Here is a 24,810-nt window from a genome sequence, read left to right as displayed (position 1 = left end):
GATCCTGATTTTATACCTTAGCTGGATCTCTTATGATCCTGATTTTATACCTTAGCTGGATCTCTTATGATCCTGATTTTATACCTTAGCTGGATCTCTTATGATCCTGATTTTATACCTTAGCTGGATCTCTTATGATCCTGATTTTATACCTTAGCTGGATCTCTTATGATCCTGATTTTATACCTTAGCTGGATCTCTTATGATCCTAAGTTTAAATGCTTTTGACTAATTGATTGCCTTAAAGTACATCTTTAAGCTGCAAGGTGGTTTTGATTTTATAGTTTGATAAATAAAATTAACTAATGAGTAAATGTTAAAACATATTAGTTTAAAGAAATGTTTTTGCTATTATATATCTGTGATTGTATATGTGTTCGTTATTATGCGTTTGACAAAAGATGCTCCAAAACACAATGACACATTTTGGTAGGGTACTTTGAGTATATTTAGATGCTTATACTTTTGTACTTTTACCTGAGTAACATTTTGAATGCAGGACTTTTACTTGTAACAGGCCTTGTATTCCTACACTCTTTTACTTTTACAATATTTGAGTACTTCTCGCACCTCTGTCTAATATAAAGTACATTTTAAAGGGGTTTAATGAGATGACCATTAATTTGCATCATGGGAAGTGTAGTTTTGGAAGATACACCATACTAGTAAATCAAAGTCATTATATGTCGACCTCCTGCTAAAATGTTGACCAATTTTTTTTTTTTTATAGAATGTGAATATTGAACAGTTTAATATGATTGTATTATTCCATTATGTGGCCGTTTTGTGTATAGGGATATAGATGGTATAGGGGAATTATTCGGAATAAGACCTGTCTCGGTTCGGGTCGACTCGAACCTAAACGAGTCAATAATCCGGAAGTGGAGTTAAGTGTAGTCCTCACACATCAGAAGCCTGGGTGAAGCCAAGTGGAGTATGAGAACCTGAGCCAGGGCAGAGGAAATGAGTTCCAGCAGCAACATGTCACTGTGGACACACAGGCTGCTGGCACTGTAACGTGTGTGTCAGACACTGCTAACAGTAGCAGCGGCCGGTGATGATGATGATAGCAGCAGTGCCGGGGGAATAATGGGAACCAGAGGTGGAGGTGCCGGGTAGAAATACAGAGATGCACCGTGGATTTGACAGAAGGAAATACAGCGGCGGCTCGACTAGCAAACATTAGCTAGCTAGCCAGCTAGCCGGTTGGTGGTGCAGCTGGATGTTAGCTTCATTTCCTTTCACGGTGCTAGCCGTATCGACTCGGTTGAGAGCGGCATGTGAGAGGGGAGTGCCAGGCTTCAGCTGTCCGGGGCTTCATGGTCAGGACGGCTCATGAATGAAAACTCTTCACCGCTGCTGCTCGGCGTTAGCCAGCTAGCTAGCTAGCTAACAGCAAGTCAGCATAACGGGTAAGCTTGACATTAAGACGCAGTGTATGTCTTAATGTAAAGAAGACACCCTGTGTAACACACTGTGCTCTGTGTTTCACTTAGTTAGCCGACAGCTTGTTTAAGCTAGCCTATTAGCTTCATAAAAAGAGTGTTAAACAGCTTGGTTTCCTCTCAACAGACCAGAGTGACCCGCTGTTTGCAGCGGTGTAAAGTAAATAAGAACATTTACTCAAGTACTGTACTTGAGTATAATGTTGTGGTACTTGCACTGTTATTCAGTATTTCCATTATCTGCTACTTTATACTTCTATAAAGTGGGAAATGTTGTTCTTTTACTGCACTACATTAATTTGACAGTTACATGTGTTAATATGATATATATGAACTACTTATTTACTCTCCAAAATGTGCTCCATATTGACGAATTGCAACCTTACAAAACTCTTGTGTATTTTCTAATGATAAAAACACAATAATAATATTGTATACTAAATACAACACTTTCATAAGAGGCATTCTGCACTATGAATACTTGTACTTCTGATACTTGGGTACATGTAGCTGATAATACTTCTGTAGTTATACATGTAACAACTCAGGACTTTAACTTGTAATGGAGTATTTGAAAACTGTGGTAATAATACTTTCACTAGTCAAGGATCTCAGTGCTTCTTCCCCCACTAGCTGCAATGTGTTTTATTATCTCCATTTAATGCTACTTTATACATACTCCACTACATTTCAGAGGCAAATATTGCGCTTTTGACCCCACTACATTATTTTAAGGCTCACAGTTAATAGTTAGCCTACTTTGTACATTTAAAAACATGATATGCTGATATGAAATAATGCAGTACTCTACTAGTAATCTACACAGTATTAATACTGTATTTAATACTGTATTCAAAAGGTATCTACATTTGGCCCACTATCATTTGGCCCACTTTGACAAACTACAATTAGAATGCTATTAGGCCTACATGTATACAAACAGGATATTTTAACCATAAAAATAAAACACTATGAAAAGATCCATTCTGCATAACAAGTACTTTTGATGCTTGAAGTACATTTAGCTGACAGTACTTTGGTACTTTTTATTATTCAAATATTGGGCCATTGGGCAAAATGCGTACTTACTTTTGTAATTTACTTAAGTAAAGGATCTGAGTACTTGTTCCCCCACTGTCTGGAGCCTGGGGTTGTTCCTGCCGCAGACTCCTCTCTGATCCTACCAGTCAGTTCCACGTTGTCTGGCGACAAGGGGGGGGGGGGGTGCAATATAAAGAATAGAGTTTCAGCTGGTACAATTGGTAAGAAGAGCAACAGTTCCCTCCCTCTGCCCATCCTCCTTCCCGTTCAGTCTCTAAAGCTTAACAGTTTGAAAGGGAGGCATGACAGATCTGCTGCTCCGAGGTCAGGTATGCTGAGCTTTACACTTGATATTCTTTACCCCGCACTCTTTAGACCTTTGATGTCCTTAATGACCCTTCTCTACTTACTCTAAGTGCCCTGACTGACTCTTTTCCTTTCCTAAATACCATTACTTCTCTACTTTCTTCTTGTGGGTTATTGTAAGGCACCCTTTATTGTCAGCTTAGAAGTGTACATATTGCTTATTCTGTTGTCAACTTGATCATTTCATTTGATCTTGTAACTCTTTTATTTTTATTTTATTCTCTTATTCCACTCATTTCAATGAATTCAAAACATGTACACTTTAAGCAGTTTCTTTGTCAGCCCAGGAGGGGTAGGAGCAGGAAGAAGAAAGTCTTATTTCTTATATGGCCCTAAAGACAGAGTAATACATAACACAGTTGTAAAAGGTAGCTAAAGCGAATGCAATGGTCCTAGAGTTCACCTTATCTTCTTGAACGGCCGGTTTTAGTTGTTGTTCAACTTTATGCTAATTTGTATGATGTACTTTTGGTTGCTTGTGAACCGTATTGCTTCATACACAGAGAGTTGTTTCTGTTAAAAACCAAGCATAACTAGGAAGGTTTTAATGTATTTGTTTAATATAAGTGCCTGACACGAGTGTGCCATTAGTGCTGAGAGCATTCTACATGTATTTAAGACTAGTTTCTTTATCCTAAGTAAGTTATCTGATTCCTCCATGAGCTTCTTAATCATCTTCTGTGTCAGTAGGTGGGACACATGTGGAATAATGGGGGCAGGGTTCTCTGTACGGTGATGGTGATACAGAGATAATCAGGTCTGACTTGTAAAGAGCTGGCAGAGCTGTGAAGCACGGACACAATCCATTACTGATCAGACGCCTGCTCCTTGTAGTCAAACACCCGTCCTTACACGATTACTGAACGCCTATATTTATCAGCAGCAATTGGCTTAGGCTTTCCTAACGCTGAGCAGCTTCCGTGGAGAGCTCAGTGTGACCTTCATCTCTCACTCCTCACTTACACCAGCGTACAACGAAAAACACAACATTTACTGTCACATCCACACTGTTGACGATGTCGCATTGATTTACTTTGACTGCAGAGCTCAGTGGAAGCATTTCAACATGTGTACTGTTTGTTCATGGGGAGACTTCTATCTCAGGTATAGTCAAACACTGAAGAGAGGGCCTGCTGCTATTTGTCTGATAAAATGCATAAAAGTAAACAATTATTTAATTATGATTTATTTTGTATTTGATCGTGTTGTTGTTTGCATTAGGTTGTGAGTTAATGCCAATACCAGTTCTACGATTCTCTTTAATATACCCTACTTCAACATACTCTCCTTTTTAAATATATTTTTTATTTCTCTGAAAACTATTTATTTGAAATTCTGACTAAATATATAAAGGTTTACACTGTCTCTGTTTTCCTGAGTATATCGGCCCTCTGTCTGTAATGCAATTCATTAGAATTTTAAAATCAATCCCTTAGTCCTAGTTATAGGCAAATGAAGCTGTGGGGGGACTTGAAGTTTAATCAAATAATAATTAGAAAACTCGTTGTCTCACACACACGCTCTCTTTTCTCTCTGTTTATGTAGAAACACACATATCTTGTGTGGCCTTTTGCCAACAGTGTCACTTCTTTTATCCACACGTTTGCAGAAATATACAGTGCATGTGTGGAAGGGGCTTCTATTCATATGAGCTGTGTTAATTCTGCTGCTCTGTTTTCAGGATGATGGCTGAAGGGTAATTTCCAAGGAGTCACGTCCCCTCAACCCAAAGGGACCCCACTTCCTCTTTTTCACTGTCATCTGCAGTTTTGCAACCCCCCCTTGGCTGTCCTTGCGTGTCCTATCTCTGCTAATTTCCCTTGTCTGTATGGTACGGTAGGATCATGTGAATTCTTTTTGAATTGGACATTTCTCCTGACATTCTCCTGACTAAAAGACAGGATAACCTTCATGTTTGAAAAACTGACAAGGTGATCTGATATCAACTTCCTGCCCATCTGAGATAGCCTTCTTTGGTTCCGTCACTGGTTCCCTACCTAAAGCCTTTTTCCACAACCCCATCCCTTTTCTAGTTTCATTGGGCCATGGTTCGCAAGAAAGGTTCTCTTATACTATGCAGTGCTTTCCTGTTTGTCGCCTGGAATGCTCTGCTTCTGCTCTATCTTTGGGGTCCTCCCATCGGCCGTCTCGGAGAAGGTGGTGGAGCCGAACCAGGAGGAAAGGAGGAGTGGGGCATGGGGAAAGGAGGCGGGGTTAACCTGGCCGGGGAGGTGATCCGGCTGGCAGAGGAGGTGGAAGTCCAGCTGGATACCCAGAAGAAGCTACTGAAGCAGATTGAAAGTCACAGAGCCATGTGGGCCAGGCGGAAAGACGTCGGGAAAAGAGAAATGGAGGATAGAAAAGAAGTCAAAGAAGAGGTTGTCCACCAGCCACAGAAGCTTCAACTTATCAAGGATAACGTGGATGATACGGACCAAACTCGAGTGAAACAAACGCAGAGGCCTGTTAATACAGAAGCTTTAGACACTAACTTAGATCATCCCCAGGTCAATGTACCAAAGGAAGAGATTGGCGAGAACAAATTAAAGACTTCCCCTGCCACCCCAGAAGTCGTCATCCCCATCCTGGTTATTGCCTGTGACAGAGTGACGGTGAAACGGAGCCTGGACAGACTGATACAGTACCGCCCTTCTGCACAACTTCATCCAATCATCGTCAGCCAGGACTGCGGCCACGCAGAGACGGCTCGGGTGATTGGCTCGTACGGAGATCAAGTGATGCACATCCGCCAACCGGACCTGTCGGACATCAGAGTACGGCCGGAGCACAGGAAGTTCCAGGGCTACTACAAGATCTCCCGGCATTACCACTGGGCCCTCCAGCAAGTGTTCAACACGCTCTCCCATTCCACTGTGGTCATAGTGGAGGACGACCTGGAGGTGAGTCCACTCAGAACTTTGTCTCATTCACGTAACAGTACAAATGCCTTGCCATCCTCAATAGCTCTCTTTTTTTGTATGGTATTTAGATTTTTTTGGATAGTTGGACGATTTAAGATAGTGGTCTGTGGTTTGTCCAGTGGTAGATACAGGCAAAGGTAAACATTGCTACGCTGTGTCAACAGTTGAGTTTCACCGGGACAGAAAAAACATTTGAGCCGCACCTATCTGTCAACATAGAGACGAGACATCGTCACCATCAATGTATTCAGAGATGTTCGTATCTATACTACATTTATTTGTCAATTAGTGTTAACACCCACAATGAAAGGAAAATAAAATGTATATGATTTAAAGGTGGGGTAGGTATGTTTGAGAAACCGGCTCGAGATACACTTTTTGTTATATTGCATGGAATGCTCTTAACATCCCGATAGCAATGAATATCTGAAGTGCTTTGACAAAAAAATCCATAAAAAATGTCCTCTGTGGAAGCCGTGGCGCTGTAAAAAGCACAATCAATCATTTTAGCCGGCTCGGCTAAAGTAACTGGATGGCCTACCTGCCTGTCAGCCTTCCATCTGTGCACAAACTTATCTCGTGCCCTCATTGGTCATGTGCGCGTTCGTGTGTGTTGGAGGAGGGGCTCTGTAAGGAAGTGGCAGATTTTTTCCGGTTGTGTATTTTCAAATTCTAACACACTCGAGCTGGTTTCTCGGAAATTACCTACCCCACCTTTAAACGCAAGAAAGAGGCAGATGCAACCAAAACAAACGGTTGTTTGGGAGACAATAAAGAAATCATGTGGCCAATGGAACATAGTAAGTATTTTGTCCTATAAGACCTAATGAGTAGAATTTTAAATAAAAACACTGGTTCTCGGTGCCTTGAACTGTGGGTACATGACCCTGTTAGGGACTCTACACACAGTCACTGCACAAGCTGTTTGTCAAGATATAGTTCCAGCATGTAACTCGCTCTCTAACCACATATTGTCATACATTTCTGTTTGTGTTGAGATTAAACACACTTCCCCTGCTTCCATTCTAAATGATCAGCTAGGCTAAGCTCTAAAAACAAGCCAGTTTAACAGATCTCTATAAACCCAGCTTTTGACTCAAAGCAGCTTTAAAGGGGAACTATCATGCAAAATGCACTTTTTGATGTCTTTTATACATAAATATGTGTCCCCGGTGCGTCGGGGAACTCACGCAGCGTCAGAAAAATAAAACCCTCTCTCTTTTCCTCCGTACCCAAATATCTAAAAACGGGGCTACAACGGATCTGATCCAGATTTGCGTCCGATATGACGTAATATCGGAAATGTAGGCTGGCTTTACACCTACGGCCCTATCAGAAAGTTGCTATCAGAAACAATGCCCGACTGTTTTGGACGTAATATGGTCGATGCGTGTTTAAATTAGCATCGCTAACACTCAGAGCTTGGGATGGGTATCGTTAAGGTTTTAACGGTACTACTACTTTTATCGATACCACTTATCAATCCGGTTTTATAACGGTTATTTTGGAGAAAAAAACAAGGTAAACTAACTAAACAAATTGTGAACAAAACTAACATTGCTTTTTATTTAAATTAAATACATAATATTTCACATAAAAAATAAACAACAATGTTTTAACAAATCGTATTAAATAATCTGATGACAGAACTGTAAACAGAATAGCTGAAAATGTAACAAAATAAATAACTCGGTTTCCTCTAATCATTAACCCATGTTTGTATAATGTAGTTAACTCCGTGTGTTGCTGCTAGCATACATAACACCTGACGTGGAAACGTTACTCGTGGATGGGAATTCAGAGCTACTAGAAAGACAGTTGAAAACGGTGCATTCCTCCGTCATGATGTGGAGCACTTTTGCTAAATGTTTAGACAAATTGCTCGTGTTACCGCCCTAACATGCTAAACACTTATTGCACTTTTGGTAATGAGCATTGTCCACATCGAGACGGGTAAAGTTTAACCACACCTCGGAGCGCGTTCTCTCCGCCATCTCTGCATGTAGCAGCTGCGTGTGTGTAAACTGCCCCGCCCCCTCGCAAGCAGGCGGGGGAGAGAGATATCTCTCGTCTGGATTGGAAAGATCGAAAATACTAAAAGTAATCATAGACGCATTTTGCAGTATTAGAAACGGATTCGGCGAAATTAAAACTGCAATATAATGTTTATGTAGCAATAATACATATGACATATATTTTACATCTCTCCAGTACCGATAAAAAGACCGATAACATCGGAGCTTAACGGTACCACAGTCTTTAATAATTCAGCCCCTGGGCCCGTTTAATACCGGGGCTCGGTACCCATTCCTACTCAGAGCTAGCCTATACTGCACACAGAGTCCTGCACGGGTCTGATTTTCAAGACCCGCTCCCGCGACGTGCAATACCAAACCCGCCCCGCTACCCGCACATGTTGCCAATTAGTTCCGCAACCCGACCCGTCGGCACAAGATCCACAACCCGACCCGAACCCGCATATATATGAGCAGTGAAAACATGCAATTATTAGCACACGCAGTTGCATATTTGTCTCAAAAAGCGTGGGATGTTGGTTATTTTCTCCATCTAGGTCTGATCAATCAATCAATCAATCAATCAATGTTTATTTATATAGCCCAATATCACAAATGTTACATTTGTCTCAGTGGTCTTCACAGTGTGTACAGAGTATCAGTATGACAATACGACACCCTCTGTCCTTAGACCCTCACATCGTACAAGGAAAAACTTCCGGAGAAAACCCACAGTTTAAAGGGAAAAATGGGAGAAACCTCAGGGAGAGCAACAGAGGAGGGATCCCTCTCCCAGGACGGACAGACGTGCAATAGATGCCGTGTGTAAATTGAAAAGATAATACATTTGCAACATAGGTAGTCCAAATGTTTGGAAATGCATGTGTGTATAATAGGAAGATGAATCCACGAGGATATCCATCCAGGACCTATGATCCAGGACCACAGCCACGACTCAAGATCCAGGGCTCGCGATCCAGGACACAGGACCGCAGGATCATCCATGTCTCCGGATCCCGGCATATATAGACACCAAAAAGAAAGAAATTTGGGGAAGCTGGGTTAATCGGAACATGAGAGTACACAGGTATAGACAGAGAGAAGGAAGAAGTAAGATGTCCCCCGACAAACTAAGCCTATATCAGCAAAACTAGGGGCTGCATCTAATCAGCCCCAACTATAAGCTTTATCAAAAAGGAAGGTCTTAAGCGCACTCTTAAAAACGGATAGGGTGTCTGCCGCCTGAACACAAACTGGAAGCTGATTCCACAAATGTGGAGCTTGATAAGAAAAGGCTCTGGCTCCCATTGTACTTTTAGAGACTCTAGGAACAACCAACAACCCTGCATTCTTGGAACGCAATGCCCTAGTAGGACAGTAGGGTATAATGAGTTCTTTAAGGTAAGATGGCGCCTGCCCATTAAGGGCTTTGTAGGCGAGAAGAAGAATTTTAAATTCTATACTGTGTTCTATAGGGAGCCAGTGTAAGGCAGCCAGAACAGGAATAATGTGGTCCCTTTTCCTAACTCTGGTTAGTACACGAGCTGCAGCATTTTGAATCAGCTGAAGCGACTTGACTGACTTCTTGGTACACCCTGATAATAAGGAGTTACAATAATCCAGCCTTGAAGTAACAAATGCATGGACTAGTTTCTCTGCATCGTTTTGAGGCAAGATATGCCTGATTTTTGCAATGTTACGTAGATGGAAGTAGGCGGTCCTTGAAATTGATTTTATGTGGGCGTTAAAGGATAAATCCTGATCAAATATAACACCAAGATTCCTTACAGTCTCACTGGAGGCCAAATTAATGCCATCCATAGTTAGTATATCCTTAGATAAATTGTTTCGTAGATTCTTCGGGCCAAGTACAATAACTTCAGTTTTGGTCGTGTTTAACATCAAAAAGTTTAAGGTCATCCACGTTTTTAAGTCCTTAAGGCAGTCTTGAATTTTATTTAGATGATTAATTTCATCAGGCTTGATTGATAAATATAGTTGAGTATCATCCGCATAACAATGAAAGTTTACAGAATGATTCCTTATAATATTGCCTAACGGAAGCATATATAATGTGAACAAAATAGGTCCGAGCACTGAGCCCTGTGGCACTCCATGGCTAACTTTGGTTTGCGTGGAAGATTCATCATTGACACGTACAAACTGAGAGCGTTCAGATAGATAGGACCTAAACCAGTCTAAAGCAGTTCCCTGTATGCCAACTAAGTGCTCTAGTCTTTGCAATAGGATATCATGGTCGATAGTATCAAATGCAGCACTGAGATCGAGCAAAACAAGAATAAAGACAAGTCCCTTGTCTGAGGCTATTAGAATGTCATTTGTGACTTTAACCAGAGCTGTCTCTGTGCTATGATGTGTTCTAAAGCCAGACTGAAAATCTTCAAATAAATCATTGTTTTTTAAGTAATCACACAGCTGTTTTGCGACAAGAATTTGAGAGAGGAACGGAAGATTAGAAATAGGTCTATAATTGGCTAAAACCTCTGGATCGAGGTTGTGCTTTTTAAGAAGCGGTTTTATCACTGCTACTTTGAATGATTGTGGAACATAGCCTGATAATAAAGACATATTCATAATATTTAATAAAGAAGTGCTAATTAATGGAAAAACTTCCTTCAACAGCTTAGTTGGAATTGGGTCTAACATACACGTTGATGGTTTAGAAGAGAGAATCATTGAATTTAATTGTTCAAGGTTTATGGCTGAAAAGCATTCTAGTTTACTATCTAGTGTAATATTAGAACTTACGTTTCCGGGAGCTGTTGATAACACTATACTGGTCAAAGGCAAGAGGTCATTAATTTTGTTTCTAAGAGTAACAATTTTATCGTTAAAAAAGCACATAAAATCATTACTACTGAGTGCTATGGGAATAGAAGGCTCAATCGAGCTATGGCTCTCTGTCAGCCTGGCTACAGTGCTGAAAAGAAATCTTGCATTATTCTTATTCTCATCTATTAATGAAGAGTAGTAGGCTGCTCTCGCTTTACACAGTGCTTTCTTATATTCATTGAGAGTAATATGCCAAATTAAACGAGATTCTTCAAGTTTAGTGGAACGCCATATCCTTTCAAGTTGTCTCGACTTTTGCTTTATTTTGCGGGTTTCGGCATTATGCCATGGAGCTAATCTATGTTGTTTTATTTTCTTCTTTTTCAAAGGAGCAACAGAGTCTAATTTTATTCGCAGCGCATCTGGAGCACTATCAACAACATGATCAATTTGGTGTGGTGTACATTTTGTATAAGTTTCCTCCCTTACATGCAGACATGCTATCGAGTTAAGTATTGGTGGAATCTCTTCCTTAAATTTGGCTATAGCACTAACAGATAGGTTTCTGCTGCAAGAGCTTTTGACTAATGCTTTGTAGTCTCGTAATAGTACTTCAAAAGTTACTAAGAAATGGTCGGATAAAGCAGGATTATGCGGTTTGACTAATAGTTGCTCAATTTCAATACCATAAGTCAGAACAAGGTCGAGAGTGTGATTATAGCAGTGGGTTGGTTTATTTACACTCTAACAAAAACCAACAGAATCTAATATAGAGTTAAATGCAACAGTAAGGCTATTTTTATCATCGTCAACATGAATAATAAAGTCACCTACGATAATTACTTTATCTGTTTTAAGAACCAAAGTTGATAAAAACTCAGAGAATTCTGAATAAGGACCTGGTGCACGGTACACTGTAACAAATAAGATTGGCTGCAAAGTTTTCCAGGTCGGATGCGTAAGACTAAAAACGAGACTTTCAAAGGAGGTATAATTTAATTTTGGTTTAGTATTGATAAGTAAACTTCAGTCAAAGATTGCTGCAACTCCACCTCCTCGGCCCGTGCCTCGGGCAATATGAGTATTGATATGGCTGGGTGGAGTGGCCTCATTAATGCTGACATATTCTTCATGTCTCAACCAAGTTTCAGTGAGACAGCATATATCAATATTATAATCTGATATTAAATCATTTACCAATATTGCTTTAGATGCTAGAGATCTTATGTTTAAGAGACCACATTTAATATTCCTGTTTTGTTGCACTGTAGTAGTTGTTACATTTACTTTTATTAGGTTATTATGTATGACACCTCTATTAGGTTTTACCTTAAATTGTCCTTGGGCAGACACACACACCGTTAATATTGGGTATTTTATTGGGTTCGGGATTCCTATGGATGACTGCCTAGGAGAGAGCGCAGAGAAGCGTGTAAGACTGCGACTCCGCCTCCTGGTCTCAACTCCAGTTTGTCATGGATTAAGTCCACAAAGCCCTGAAATGTTTGCCGAAATGAGATCTGCAGCATCCAAAGTAGGATGAATGCCGTCTCTCTTAATCAGACCAGGTTTTCCCCAGAAGGCTGTCCAATTATTTACGAAGCCCACATTGTTTGCTGGGCACCACCAAGACAACCAGCGCTGAAATGATGACATGCGGCTATACATGTCATCATTGATCATATTGGGGAGGGGACCAGAGAAGATTACGGTGTCCGACATTGTTTTAGCATAACTACACACCGACTCCACATTAAGTTTGGTGCTTTCTGATTGGCGTAAACGAACATCATTACCACCGACGTGAATAACAATCCTGCTGTATTTACGTTTATTTTTAGCCAGCAGTTTAAGATGCGCCTCAACGTCGCCCGCTCTGGCCCCCGGAATGCATGTGACTGTGGAGGCTTCGGTCTCTAAATTCACTTGTCTCATAATAGAGCTACCAATAACCAGAGTTGGCTTCTCAGCGGGTGTCTCACTGAGTGGGGAATATCTGTTAGATACGTGAACGGGTTGGTGGGGACCTGCAGGTTTCGCTTTATGCCCCTTCTGAACAGTCACCCAGTCTCCCTGCTGCTCGGGAGTTGCCGGGGGACGGCTAAGAGGAGCTAACTTTTGCCGGTCCGCACCGGCTAACATGGGCTTTACTGTAGCTGAGTTACTTTCTAAGATGCGGAGCCGGGCTTCTATGGCTATGATTCCCGCCTCCAACCTAACAACTATACTACATTTAACACATGTATCGGTACCAGTAAAGGAGGTAGGGAAGTAACCAAACATGAGACAGGTAGAGCAGGAAATAGCACCCGAGGGTGGGGAAAGAGCCATGGCTAGCTATCAAGCTAAAGTAGCTACCGTTAGCAAACCGGAAAAGAGTGTAGGCAACTGTGGAGTTACAGTCGCTAAGAGCAGTGGCGGTTCTAGACCAATTTGACTGGGGGGGCCACTGGGGGGCCAGTTATTTTATGAGGGGGGCACAATAAATGCAGGACGAAAAAGAGAACTAGACAGTATGAAGTAATTGCGCATAAGAAAACAATGCAATACAGTTATTGGTAGGGATGTCCCTATCACCTTTTTTTGCTCCTGATCCGATTCCGATCATTTGATTTTGACAATCTGCTGATACCGATTTTTCCCGATCCGATCTTTATGCAATGCATTAAGAAAAAAAAGAAGGAAAAAAGCATGCAAGTTGTCCCTTAAGGTTATTTTTTTTATTGAAATGGCAGTACCCAACTATCCATTCTATCCAACATGGATATAGCTTCTTTTTTTCACAGCAGCATTGGATCAGTTCAGTTGTGCAGCATTGGATCAAAACAAAATAAAGCTTATCAGTGGTCCACCACAAAATAACCATGTAAACAAATTGAGTGCAGATAGTGCAGTAACAAAACAAAAATAACTCTACTGGAAAGAGGTAGCTTGACTAGCTTCACAAGTTCACATTCAGTCACAAATAATAAAATAAAAATAAAAATGTGGCTTAGTGCAGAATTCTAGCCTTAAGACTAACTAGTCTAGTAATAATGCAATGAACAACAGCAGCTTAACATAAAATGAATAAACAAAGTATTATATTTCCATCTTACTGGAGTAACACAATTCAATAGTAATCAGCAGCAAACCACTTATTTTTATTATTCTACAGTATTGTTGTTTTATAGTTATTTGTTAATGTAACCCAATTTGTGTTCTTTGAAATTGAAAAGGATATCGCATTGTGTTTGTTACTTTCGTTGCAGTTGTATGTGTCTTAAGTGTAATTTGTCTTGGCTTCCTATTTGTGGACATGCTTTTATTTTGAAGGAAAGGTAGCGCTGTTGACAGGAAGTTGTTGTTGCTTTGGAAACAACGTGACGGAGGTTAACGGAGAAAAGACGTTATATATAAAGACGGAGAAAGTAAACGATAACGTTGATGGTTAAGTGTTAGCACCCCCCGAAGAGGCACAAGCTCTTACGTTGATATTGGAGATTTCAATAAATTCAATTTGAAAAAAAAACGGGGGAAAACATGAAAAAACAAACAACCGTATCAGATTGGTCGTGTTGAACGTAGCTCTATTCTTTCCACCACGCGGAACCTCCTTCTTGCAAACATTGCATCTGGCTGTTACACTGCCTTCGCTTTCAATTTTATAATACTTCCAAACTCCTGACATTTGCTCTGTCCCGACTCCCGAGTCACCAGCTAAACGTAGCCTCTCGTTAGTTTACTGCTACTATTAGACACTGCGCCCACTCCGTTGCCAGCTTTGAGAGGAATAAGCAACCAGGTCTGAAAACAAGCCCAAAAGAAGCAACACATACATGATGTTGTGTAATTTTAAACAAAAAATAAGGCCTTAGGATGACTTTAAGACGTGAACATGGTCATTTTTGTTTTGTAACATTAAATAAAATAATTTTAAGGATTCCCGATCCCCGATCTCTTTCTCCCGATTCCGATCTTTTAAAAATCACGTGATCGGCTCCGATCCCCGATCACGTGATCGGATCGGGACATCTCTAGTTATTGTTATTTGTTTCAGTACACTTATTTATTTCAGATAGATCTTATAGTTATAATTATAATAATAATAATAATTCCTTACATTTATTATAGCGCTTTTCCAGATGCTCAAAGCGCTTTACAAATACACATTACACATATTTTTTATATACATGCAATGGTCACTGTGGACAATACCCACAGGAGCAAGTTATTACTGTTAGCTTCAGCTTAAGTTATAGTGCAATGTTTTCACTAACACCATATTTATATAAAAATAAAGGCAATGAACAGTTACATCTCTACTTTACATAAGGGTGTCTGCACAATCTCACATTACAGCAACAAAATCCTGCGGTGTTTGGCAAACCGAGTACCAGAAAAACTTTTCATTGTTAGGGGGGCCACAGGGGGGTCAGTGTTAGGGGGGCACTTTCAGTCTGCGCCGGAAGATGTGTAAGCTTTCTGCTGTCCTGATTTCAATGGGGAGCTCATTCCACCATCTTGGAGCCAGGATAGCAAACCCACGTGTTTTTGCTGATGGGAACTTGGGTCCCCCTCGCAGCGAGGGTGCAGCGAGCTGTTTGGCTGATGCAGAGCGTAGTGCACGCGCTGGGGTGTACGGTTTAACCATGTCCTGGATGTACGAAGGGCCAGATCCATTCGCAGCATGGTACGCAAGTACCATTGTCTTGAAGTAGATTCTAGCAGTTACTGGAAGCCAGTGAAGTGAGCGGAGGAGCGGCGTGGTGTGGGAGAATTTAGGAAAGTTGAAGACCAGACGAGCCACTGCATTCTGGATGAGCTGCAGAGGTCGGATGGCACATGCAGGTAGACCAGCCAGGAGGGAGTTGCAGTAGTCTAGGCGTGAGATGACGAGAGCCTGGACCAGAACCTGCGTTGTTTTCTGGGTCAGCTGGGGACGTATCTTCCTGAGGACATTATTCAACTTCTGAAATCCTCCTCTTGCTGCCTTGATATTATTCCAACAGGATTTTTCAAAGATGTTTTGCCTTGCATGGCCTCAGATCTACTTCATATAGTAAACAAATCTCTTCACTCAGTTATTTTTCCACAGGCCCTGAAAACTGCAGTCATTAAACCGCTCTTAAAAAATAATAATCTAGATGCTTCAGTAATGAACAATTACAGGCCCATATCAAACCTCCCATTTCTAGGTAAAATCATTGAAAAAGTAGTTTTTCAACAGTTGAGTAATTTCTTGCATTTAAATAGTTGTTTCGATGTGTTCCAGTCAGGCTTTCGTCCAAACCACAGCACTGAGACTGCTCTTGTAAAGGTCTTCAATGACATCCACTTAAACACAGACAGTGGCAGAACTTCAGTGTTAGTATTATTAGATCTCAGTGCTGCGTTTGACACTGTTGACCACAACATATTACTAGACCGACTGGAGAACTGGGTGGGACTTTCGGAAACAGTTCTGAATTGGTTTGAATCCTACTTAAAGGACAGAAACAACTTTATTTCTATAGGTAAATACACATCTGAGTTGACAAATATGACATGTGGGGTTCCTCAAGGCTCCATCTTGGGGCCTCTTCTCTTTAACATCTACATACTACCACTGGCTCAGATAATGAAGAACAACAAAATAAGTTACCATAGCTATGCAGATGACACACACATTTACGTAACAATTTCTCCAGGAGACTATGCTCCAATTCAAACACTGAGTAAGTGCATTGAACAAATCAATGACTGGATGTGTCAGAACTTTCTCCAATTAACCAAAGATAAAACTGAGGTAATGGTTTTTGGAGCCAAGGCAGAACGTATAAAAGTTAGCGCTGAGCTTCAGTCTGCAATGTTCAAAACAACAGATAAAGCCAGAAATCTAGGTGTAGTCATGGACTCTGACCTGAGTTTCAACAGTCACATTAAAACAGTTACTAAATCAGCCTACTATCACCTAAAGAATATATCTAGGATTAAAAGACTAATGTCACAGCAGGATTTGGAAAAACTTGTCCATGCTTTTATCTTCAGTAGACTCGACTACTGCAATGGTGTCTTCACAGGTCTCACTAAAAAATCTATTAGAAAGCTGCAGCTGATTCAGAACGCCGCTGCTCGAGTCCTCACTAACACTAGGAAAGTGGATCACATCACTCCAGTTCTGAAGTCTTTACACTGGCTTCCTGTGTGTCAAAGAATAGATTTCAAAATACTGCTGCTGGTTTATAAAGCACTGAATGGTTTAGGCCCAAAATACATTACTGACCTCCTGCTAAATTATGAACCATCCAGATCTCTCAGGTCTTCAGGGACTGGTCAGCTTTCTGTCCCCAGAGTCAGAACTAAACATGGTAAAGCAGCGTTCAGTTATTATGCTCCAAATATCTGGAACAAACTCCCAGAAACCTGCAGGTCCGCTGCAACTCTGACTACTTTTAAATCCAGGCTGAAGACTTTTCTTTTTGTCGCTGCTTTTAATTGAACTATTCATATCTTAAACTGCACTGTAACTTTTATCCATGTACTTTTTCTTTTAATGTTTATTTTATTATCTTTTCTTTTTAATGACTGATTTTAAATGCCATTTTCTTAATGTCTTTCGTTTTTTGTAAAGCACTTTGAATTGCCTTGTGTTGAAAAGTGCTATATAAATAAACTTGCCTTGCCTTGATGTTGTAAAGAGTGTATCTGTAGCAGCAGTTGACAGTTTGTTATCTAGGATCACACCCAGTACAGGTTGATTAAACGGTTCGTTCGTCACACAAGGTATCACATGACATGAAAGGGAGCAAGGTCATTGGACAGACAAATTACAAATTAATTTGCCGGCTCTGGGCCCCGCTGCACCGTCGATAGTTACGCCACTGGAGGCATGGCTAGAATGGGTGATCTGTTTGGTATTTTGAGCAAAGCACTTCATAGACATGTTTTTTATATATTTTTATATATCTGAGACCTATGCTATTGCCTGAAAATAGCATGATAGGTGACCTTTAAAGTTAATAAAAACATTTGTATCCACACACTGACAGTACAGTATGTGTTAATTTGTTCCATTCCATGTTATTAAGCTGACGTTTTATCCAAAGCGACTTACAATCACTCCATTCTATTATTCACTGCAGCTGCATCATGTTGAGTAAAAGACCCCATGCTTTTATGTCCTCACCATTTCATCAAATGGAAATATTGTATTTCACATATTATATCCACTGGATCCAGACAAAAGCCAACTTTGTGACCTTTAGCACAATGAAACAATAACATGAATCAACAGTAAACGCCTGAGGGGTTAAACAGTGCCTGCACACACAGCTTGAGTGTGTGATTCCCCTGGTAGCTCTGCAGCTTTAAAGAGGTTGGATAGAGTTTCCACTGTGAAAGTGTAATTACATGTTGCTTCTAGACAAATGTGGGTTAATGATGACTGGAGCAGCTCCCTATGGTCCCACATGTGTCTCAAATATTCATTAGGGAAAAATCTAACAGGAGCTTTTAAGACTTTGTGAAAAACGTCACTCCCACCAGTATCCATATAGTAGTCACAAGGCCATTGCACAGCATTTATCATATGTATGTATGCAGGGCAGTGTTGGGTGTAACGCGTTACAAAAGTAACGGAGTTACAGTAATATATTACTTTTTGCTGTAACGAAGTAATGTAACGCATTACTAATGACATGTGGGTAATATATTACCCGTTACAATGCTCAGTAACGCAGTTACAACACATTTTAACCCGACATGAAATGGTGTTTTTTAAGAATGTACTAACATAGCGAGACATTCCGACACCAGACAAATTGTGCGGGTAGATTAGTAAACCTGGTATTTACCCTTCAGGCTTCGCGTCGGGATCTTCGGGCAGTTGAATGTTATGCACCCTCTATTAAAAAAAGAGAACGGAGCGAAAAATACAAACAACAAATTGTGTCAGGTGCGCGTGACCTGCTCCGCTGCGCGTGCATCATTTCCAATATGCTTTCACAGCAGTGACACACATCTGTGGATAATCATTTATACGAGAATGGTTAAAGCAACCATCACTAAACGCCAGCAACACTGCATCTACTGCAGACCGTAGCAACAGGTCAGATGGGGACATCACGTGACCCTCCGTTGTGGACACTAGCTTACTCCCGCTTGACTCGCCGCCCTCGCCCCCGGAGCAGCAGTCTTCGTCTCCCCAAACTACGCTGCGGCCCGCAGGTGCCAGGATACCACGGCAAAACAGAGCCTGCCCAGGTATATCTAAACAAGTACCCGCCTGTACAGTGGGGTTAGGCGGTCATTTTGCAGCTCGTGGTATAAACATAGACAATGGAATATTCATGTGAAAATAGGGCCATATTCTGCCATGCCTGTAGAAATGTTGGGTCAAATATAATGCATACAATAGCACAGATGCCTTCACCACAAATGGCTACAAAAAGATCTCATATCCCAAGCTTATCAACAAGCTAATGTTGCAGCTGAAATGTTCTCCAGGTCACAAAGTCAACCTCACATGATGATGTGATACCAGTTTTCAGCGTTTTGGAATAAACTCATCAATTATTCTACATCAGAGTTGCATATTCAACTGATGTTTGGGTTTATGTGCTGACACTTAATAGAGAAGTTGCTAAAACTCCTAGCAGCTTCTATAGGTAGATTTTTTTTTAAAAAACTAAAAAAAAAACAGTAAAACGTTGCCTAGTAAAAAAAGGGCCTCAGCAGCAGGACAAATGGGACAGGAAATGTAACTTTGACATCAAGCAGCAGTTCTAGGCAGGAAGTGCCTTGAAAGTCAGCAATTATCTTTCCAATGAGCAGGGAAATCTGGCTCCACTTATGGGACTGCTCTTCACTGGCTTCCTTTTTTGGACTCCTGACAACTCGGGCACCAACTCCGTTTGTTTTGGCTAATCTCAATGTGAGTTGAAGTTCATTTGACCTCTTCAAACCTGCTGCACCCACTCACTTCATATGTGCAGCCACCGTTTGTTCAAATACACATTCATGTGATAGTGTTTTTCAGGCACATTTGTCTTTTTGATAGCCTGCAGTGGAGGGGAAAGGAAATGAGGGCTGAGAGAGAGATGGGGGTGCAACTGAGCAAGGTTCCCGTGCTGTTTGAACCAGCGATGTTGCAATGACTAATAATGTGTTCCTTCTCTGAGGTAAGGGTTTAAAGATGGACAGTGTTCCATGTTGCACAGGCTGCAGTGATGGACCATAACAAAGGACATCAACCAAAGTGCTGTACTTTAGTACAATATTAAGGATACTTGTTCTTACTCAAATATTTAGATTTTTAGTTTTATTTATAAATCTACTCCACTACATTTCCGAGAGGCATATTTAACTTTCTCTATATTCTCTTTTTGACAGCCTTTGTCTCTTTTCAGATTAAGATTTAACAATAATAAGTTTCTTAAGCATTGTTAAATATTTAAAGCAGCAGTCTCCGTTTTGCATTTCAGATATCTTTGAACTGTTCGCAGCTCCACTTCAAAGTGGACACAATCATTTCAATAAGCCCGGAGAGGTAACCAATAAGAGAATGATCCAAAGAAATACGTACAAATGTATGTAGTAAAGACTTTTTGATCTCTCCTGTACTTAAATGAGTCTTGTAATCCAGCGGGTTAGCGTCCTGAGTGAAATGTGTGTGAATATAACTAACTCAACCTATATTGTAATCAAGATGAGAACCATAAACAAATAAGAGTACTCGTTCCGATTAGCACTGTTTACACAGGGAGGTGGAACCAAATGTGTCCTCCTCTTTGGATCGTGTCCTTAGTCCTAAGGAGAACTAAGCAGGCACATGGGTGCTGCTGTTTGTCCACCAGAAGTCATTTTTCAAGGCTTTGAGCTGAAAACAATCCATCATTTAAACGGAACAATTCCAGTTTATCACAAGTTTCTGAAGTTTAGACCAAACTGTTTTGAGTTCACCACCAGTGGGGTATTATTGGTGTATTTTATGTTGTAGAACAAAATAAATGAAAATCTCTTCAGCCTATTTTAGGCTTCTAACCAATGACCTTTGAGGTTCTAGGACTGATTACTGCACCACTGTATATCAGTCAATCAACAATATACACAGCGAGTTCAGTGTTTCCCCTAGGTTTACTGCTTTGGGGGGGTGCTGCCTGAGAGGGGGGGGGGATTTTTTTTTAAAAACACCTTGAATTTCAGGGGGGGCGCGGGGATCCGTTGGCTGGCGCAGCGCCCCTCCAAGACAATGGTAGGGGAAACACTGGAGTTAATAGCTGACATGACATGATGACATCACTGAGAGGATGTGTGGTGAAGAAACCCAAGCGGTCGTACTCTGATTGGTTGGAGACACAACTCCCGGTCAAACAGACCACATCCCTCTTCAACTTTGACCTACTGTACTTACTGTATTTGTGCATGCTGCTCTGTTCCCAGAGCTCTACTCTTTATTTGGAGACTATCATATTATTTAGACTAATAGAAAGAATGGCCAAAACTATGAAAATAAATCCAATTGTTCTTTAATGGCCTAGCGGTTCTGTTGTAAGTTGAGACAATTGAATGGAATGTTTTTAAATGATAGTAATGAACTGTCCCTTCAATGATGCTTCTGATACTGTAGCTCACCGTGCCTCCCTCTCCTCTCTTAAGGTGGCTCCGGACTTCTTTGAGTATTTCCGAGCGCTGTACCCGATCCTGCACGCCGACCCCACCCTGTGGTGTGTTTCTGCGTGGAACGATAACGGCAGAGACGCCCTGGTGGACCCCTCCAAAGCTGAGCTGCTCTACAGGACAGACTTCTTCCCCGGGCTGGGCTGGATGCTGCTCAAAGAGATGTGGACCGAACTGGAGCCCAAGTGGCCCTCGGCCTTCTGGGACGACTGGATGCGTCAGCCGGAGCAGCGTAAGGAGCGCTCCTGCATCCGCCCCGAAATCTCCCGCACCATCACCTTCGGCCGCAAAGGCGTCAGCTTAGGTCAATTCTTCGACCAGTACCTGCGCTACATTAAGCTAAACACTGAGTTTGTGCCTTTTACCAAACAGGATTTGTCTTATTTGCTTCAAGAGAAGTACGATGAAAGGCTTATAAAAGAGGTCTACAGCGCCCCCCTGGTGAAGATGGAGGAGCTGCAGCAGGGGAGTACCCTGAGGGGCCCGGGGCCCTTCAGGGTGCAGTACTCGAGCCGCGACACTTTCAAAGTCTTTGCTCGAAATCTAGGAGTGATGGACGACTTGAAATCTGGAGTTCCTCGCACAGGTTACAGGGGCGTAGTGAACTTCCTGTACCGGGGTCGCAGGGTGTTCCTGGCCCCCCCCGAGGGCTGGACGCAGTATGACGTGAGCTGGAGCTGAGGGACTCATCCACTCTGAACTATGTGATGAAGAGGGAGGCAGCCTTAATCAGAGGAACACCCTCTCAGACCAAAGAATATCAGAGCAGTGGTTCACGAAGGAACCAGTGTGTGAGGGAAACGAGATGCTTATTCAGCAAGTGCAACGGCCACACACACTTCACAGAGAGTGTGAGGAAAATGAATTCCACCTTGAACACTGTTTGATAACAGCTGCTGGCAACGTGCCTTGCTTTCTGGGCCCATTTGTTTGGTGTATTTTTTATTCCTATGAAAAACCGGCCAAATGTAGACTTTACATCACATGCAGGTGTTTGGGGAATTTGGGAGCAGGAAGTCATTTGAATTGTCAACAGAAAGGCCATGTTTCAGTGTGGGTGATAATACAAGCAAAATGATCCTTTTAGAATTGAGCAAAGTTTATAAAGAAGCTGTTAAAATGAACGTTTAACGCCATATCCTGTGCTGAAGGCATCATATGAAGTGCTGATGGGCCACATTAGGGCTAGGAAGGCTTCATTAGCAAACATACAGAGAGGAGGAGGAAGCTTTCATCAACTTTCCAAATGAAATGTATCCAAACTGCTATCAGTATGCTGAGCAGCTCATCAAATCTGCTAGAGAATATTAAAAGTAACAGATGTAAGGTGGGAGGTAGAAATATGATTTGATCAGACCGAACATGGAGTCAGTACAAACCATGTCATATTTCTGTTTCACTCTCTGTAGTGTTGAACTGTAGCTTAGAAGTCCATCCTCCAGTGGTTGACTTCACGGTGTTAGTATTGTTATTAGTATTTGAATGAACGAGACCTCTCTTGGTGGAATACAAAAAAGTGTTTTGTTACTTTACACCCCCCTGTTGATGGATTAGCAAAGCTACAAGCATCTATTGTTTTTCCAACCAAGTTTAGATTTAAACACTTCAACTTCACATGACATGAACATCGCCGTCCCCATCTGAACAAGTCGTATCAGTTCTATTCTAGCTTGGGTAAAAAATGGATATGGGGTGCTACATTTGATCAATGACGCTGCGTTGATTCTTTGATCATGTGGGAGTGGCCGTGTTTCAATCTAAACTGGGTTGGAAAAACAAAAGAAGCCACGACCATCGACCGAGACTGTATATCATTCTTTGTGTGACACATTTCATGAGCTGCTCATCAGAATAAGCTTTTTCTGGCCCAGTGCATTGTGGGTAATTATACAAGGACATGTCTCCGGGTTTAGAGTGCTCTCAATGTACCTACACACTGTTCCAAGAACAGTTTACAGGAAGATAGGAGTAGACAAATATAGGTTGAAACAAACATTAATCATAATGACTTGATAATAATTAATAAAGAGTCCTGGGTAAACAGGTAGGTGGAAGCTCATTGGCTGAGTTGATATGAAGTAGGCGGGACCACAGAGTCAAGTCTTAATGTATGATGTATTTCATGTTCTGAATAGCTCAGTTTAAAGGCCCATCCATGTGATGGCTGGAGAGAATTCACTTCTAAAGAGAATCTGCATTTCACTTTCTACAAGGGAGTGTCTAAATGTGTTGAAGGAAATAGTCAATATGAAGGAAGAAATTGTAATAGTAAGGATATTTTTCAAGATATTTAACGTTCTTGAACTTTTAACAAGTTTGCAAAAGCGCAAATGATATGTACATGTCACTGATTTCCTGATGACCCCCCTGCAGCCCTGACCCAGTGTCAGCTGTAATCACATGACATCCAAACAAAGGTTTGTTACAGAACCACTGATTGTTGACAGGTTTGATTTGTGCTCCATGAAGGCTGTGGAGAGAGGAGTATCTCTACTGTGACGCGTTGGGAGGTTCTCCACCTGATGGCTCCCATGACTGAATGGTGATGTGTAAAACCACTGCCTGTGTTTATAACTTTAATACAGTACAAATAAAATCAACTATTTTGATATCTGCCCATACGCTGAAGGAGTTATTTATTCATCTTTGTGTGTCCATTTTGAACAGAAGTTTTAATAATAGCAGCTTGCCTTTTTTATTTGAAGGGACTCATGATGGTTTGCACATATGGAAGTAGAACAAATAAATTACATAAGAACAAAAATAATGGCAGCAATGGATCATCATGGTGTCTTGCTTTGTAATGTTGGGTTTAGAGGAGACACAAAAGCCTCTCCTGCTATAGGATTAACATTCAGTTCTTCATTCTGGATTCATTTAGAATTACACCCATAGGTCCAAAATACATGCTCAGGAGCCAAGTCTGGAGAGGTTGGCCCAGAGTGGTAACGCCCCTATTGCACCTGCTTCCTACTGAGACATCGCCCCCCAGAACTGAGGAATCGCCCAGGGCTGGCCCACCATCATCGGTGTCAACTCTGCAAACCACGACGCTCCACGGCGACCTGGGGCCACTAGGATGACTGACAGATGCTCTCGTCTTAGAGGGAGAGGGAGAATGAGACGCAGCGGTGGAAAGGCGCAGAGCAGCTTTCTTGGCCATGGCTCGTGTGCAAACGCGTCCACCCCCAAGGGCGGGTCGTCGCTCAGGGCCATGGAAAACCAGGGTACAATGGCTGTTGCGCCGGTTGGCGAACAGATCCACCTCTGCTCTCCCGAACTTGGCCCAGACCTGCTTCACCACCTCCGGGTGAAGCACCCACTCGCCTGGCAGGGGCCCGCCTCTTGACATGAGGTCGGCCCCCCTGTTCTCCAGTCCCGGCCCGGGACGTGGAGGGCTCTCAGAGACAACACAATCTCTGAAGCCCATAACCACAGTTTCTCCGCTGTGGTCAACAAGGCGGCGGAGCGGACTCCGCCCTGCCTGTTGATGTACGCCACTGTGGTATAGTTGTTGCTCCTCACCAGCACATGTTTGCCCTGTAGTAAGGGTTTGAAATGCTGGAGGACCAACATTACTGCCTGCAGCTC

General features: G+C 41.7%; 1 protein-coding gene across 1 annotated transcript; it reads left to right on the top strand.

Moving 5' to 3' along the window:
- The first annotated feature begins 828 nt into the window (after positions 1-828).
- On the top strand, positions 829-23,836 carry mgat1b (alpha-1,3-mannosyl-glycoprotein 2-beta-N-acetylglucosaminyltransferase b). The gene is made up of 3 exons (XM_034205143.1): positions 829-1,412; positions 4,534-5,752; positions 21,199-23,836. Exons 2-3 carry the CDS (start codon positions 4,898-4,900, stop codon positions 21,898-21,900), a joined length of 1,557 nt encoding a protein of 518 aa, XP_034061034.1. The 5' UTR covers positions 829-1,412; positions 4,534-4,897; the 3' UTR covers positions 21,901-23,836.
- The last annotated feature ends 974 nt before the right edge of the window (positions 23,837-24,810 follow it).

Source organism: Gymnodraco acuticeps, unplaced genomic scaffold (genome assembly GCF_902827175.1).
Source record: "Gymnodraco acuticeps unplaced genomic scaffold, fGymAcu1.1, whole genome shotgun sequence".
Lineage (NCBI taxonomy): Eukaryota > Metazoa > Chordata > Actinopteri > Perciformes > Bathydraconidae > Gymnodraco > Gymnodraco acuticeps.
Note: the sequence above shows the minus strand (reverse complement) of the source record. Positions and strands in the feature narration are given on the sequence as shown.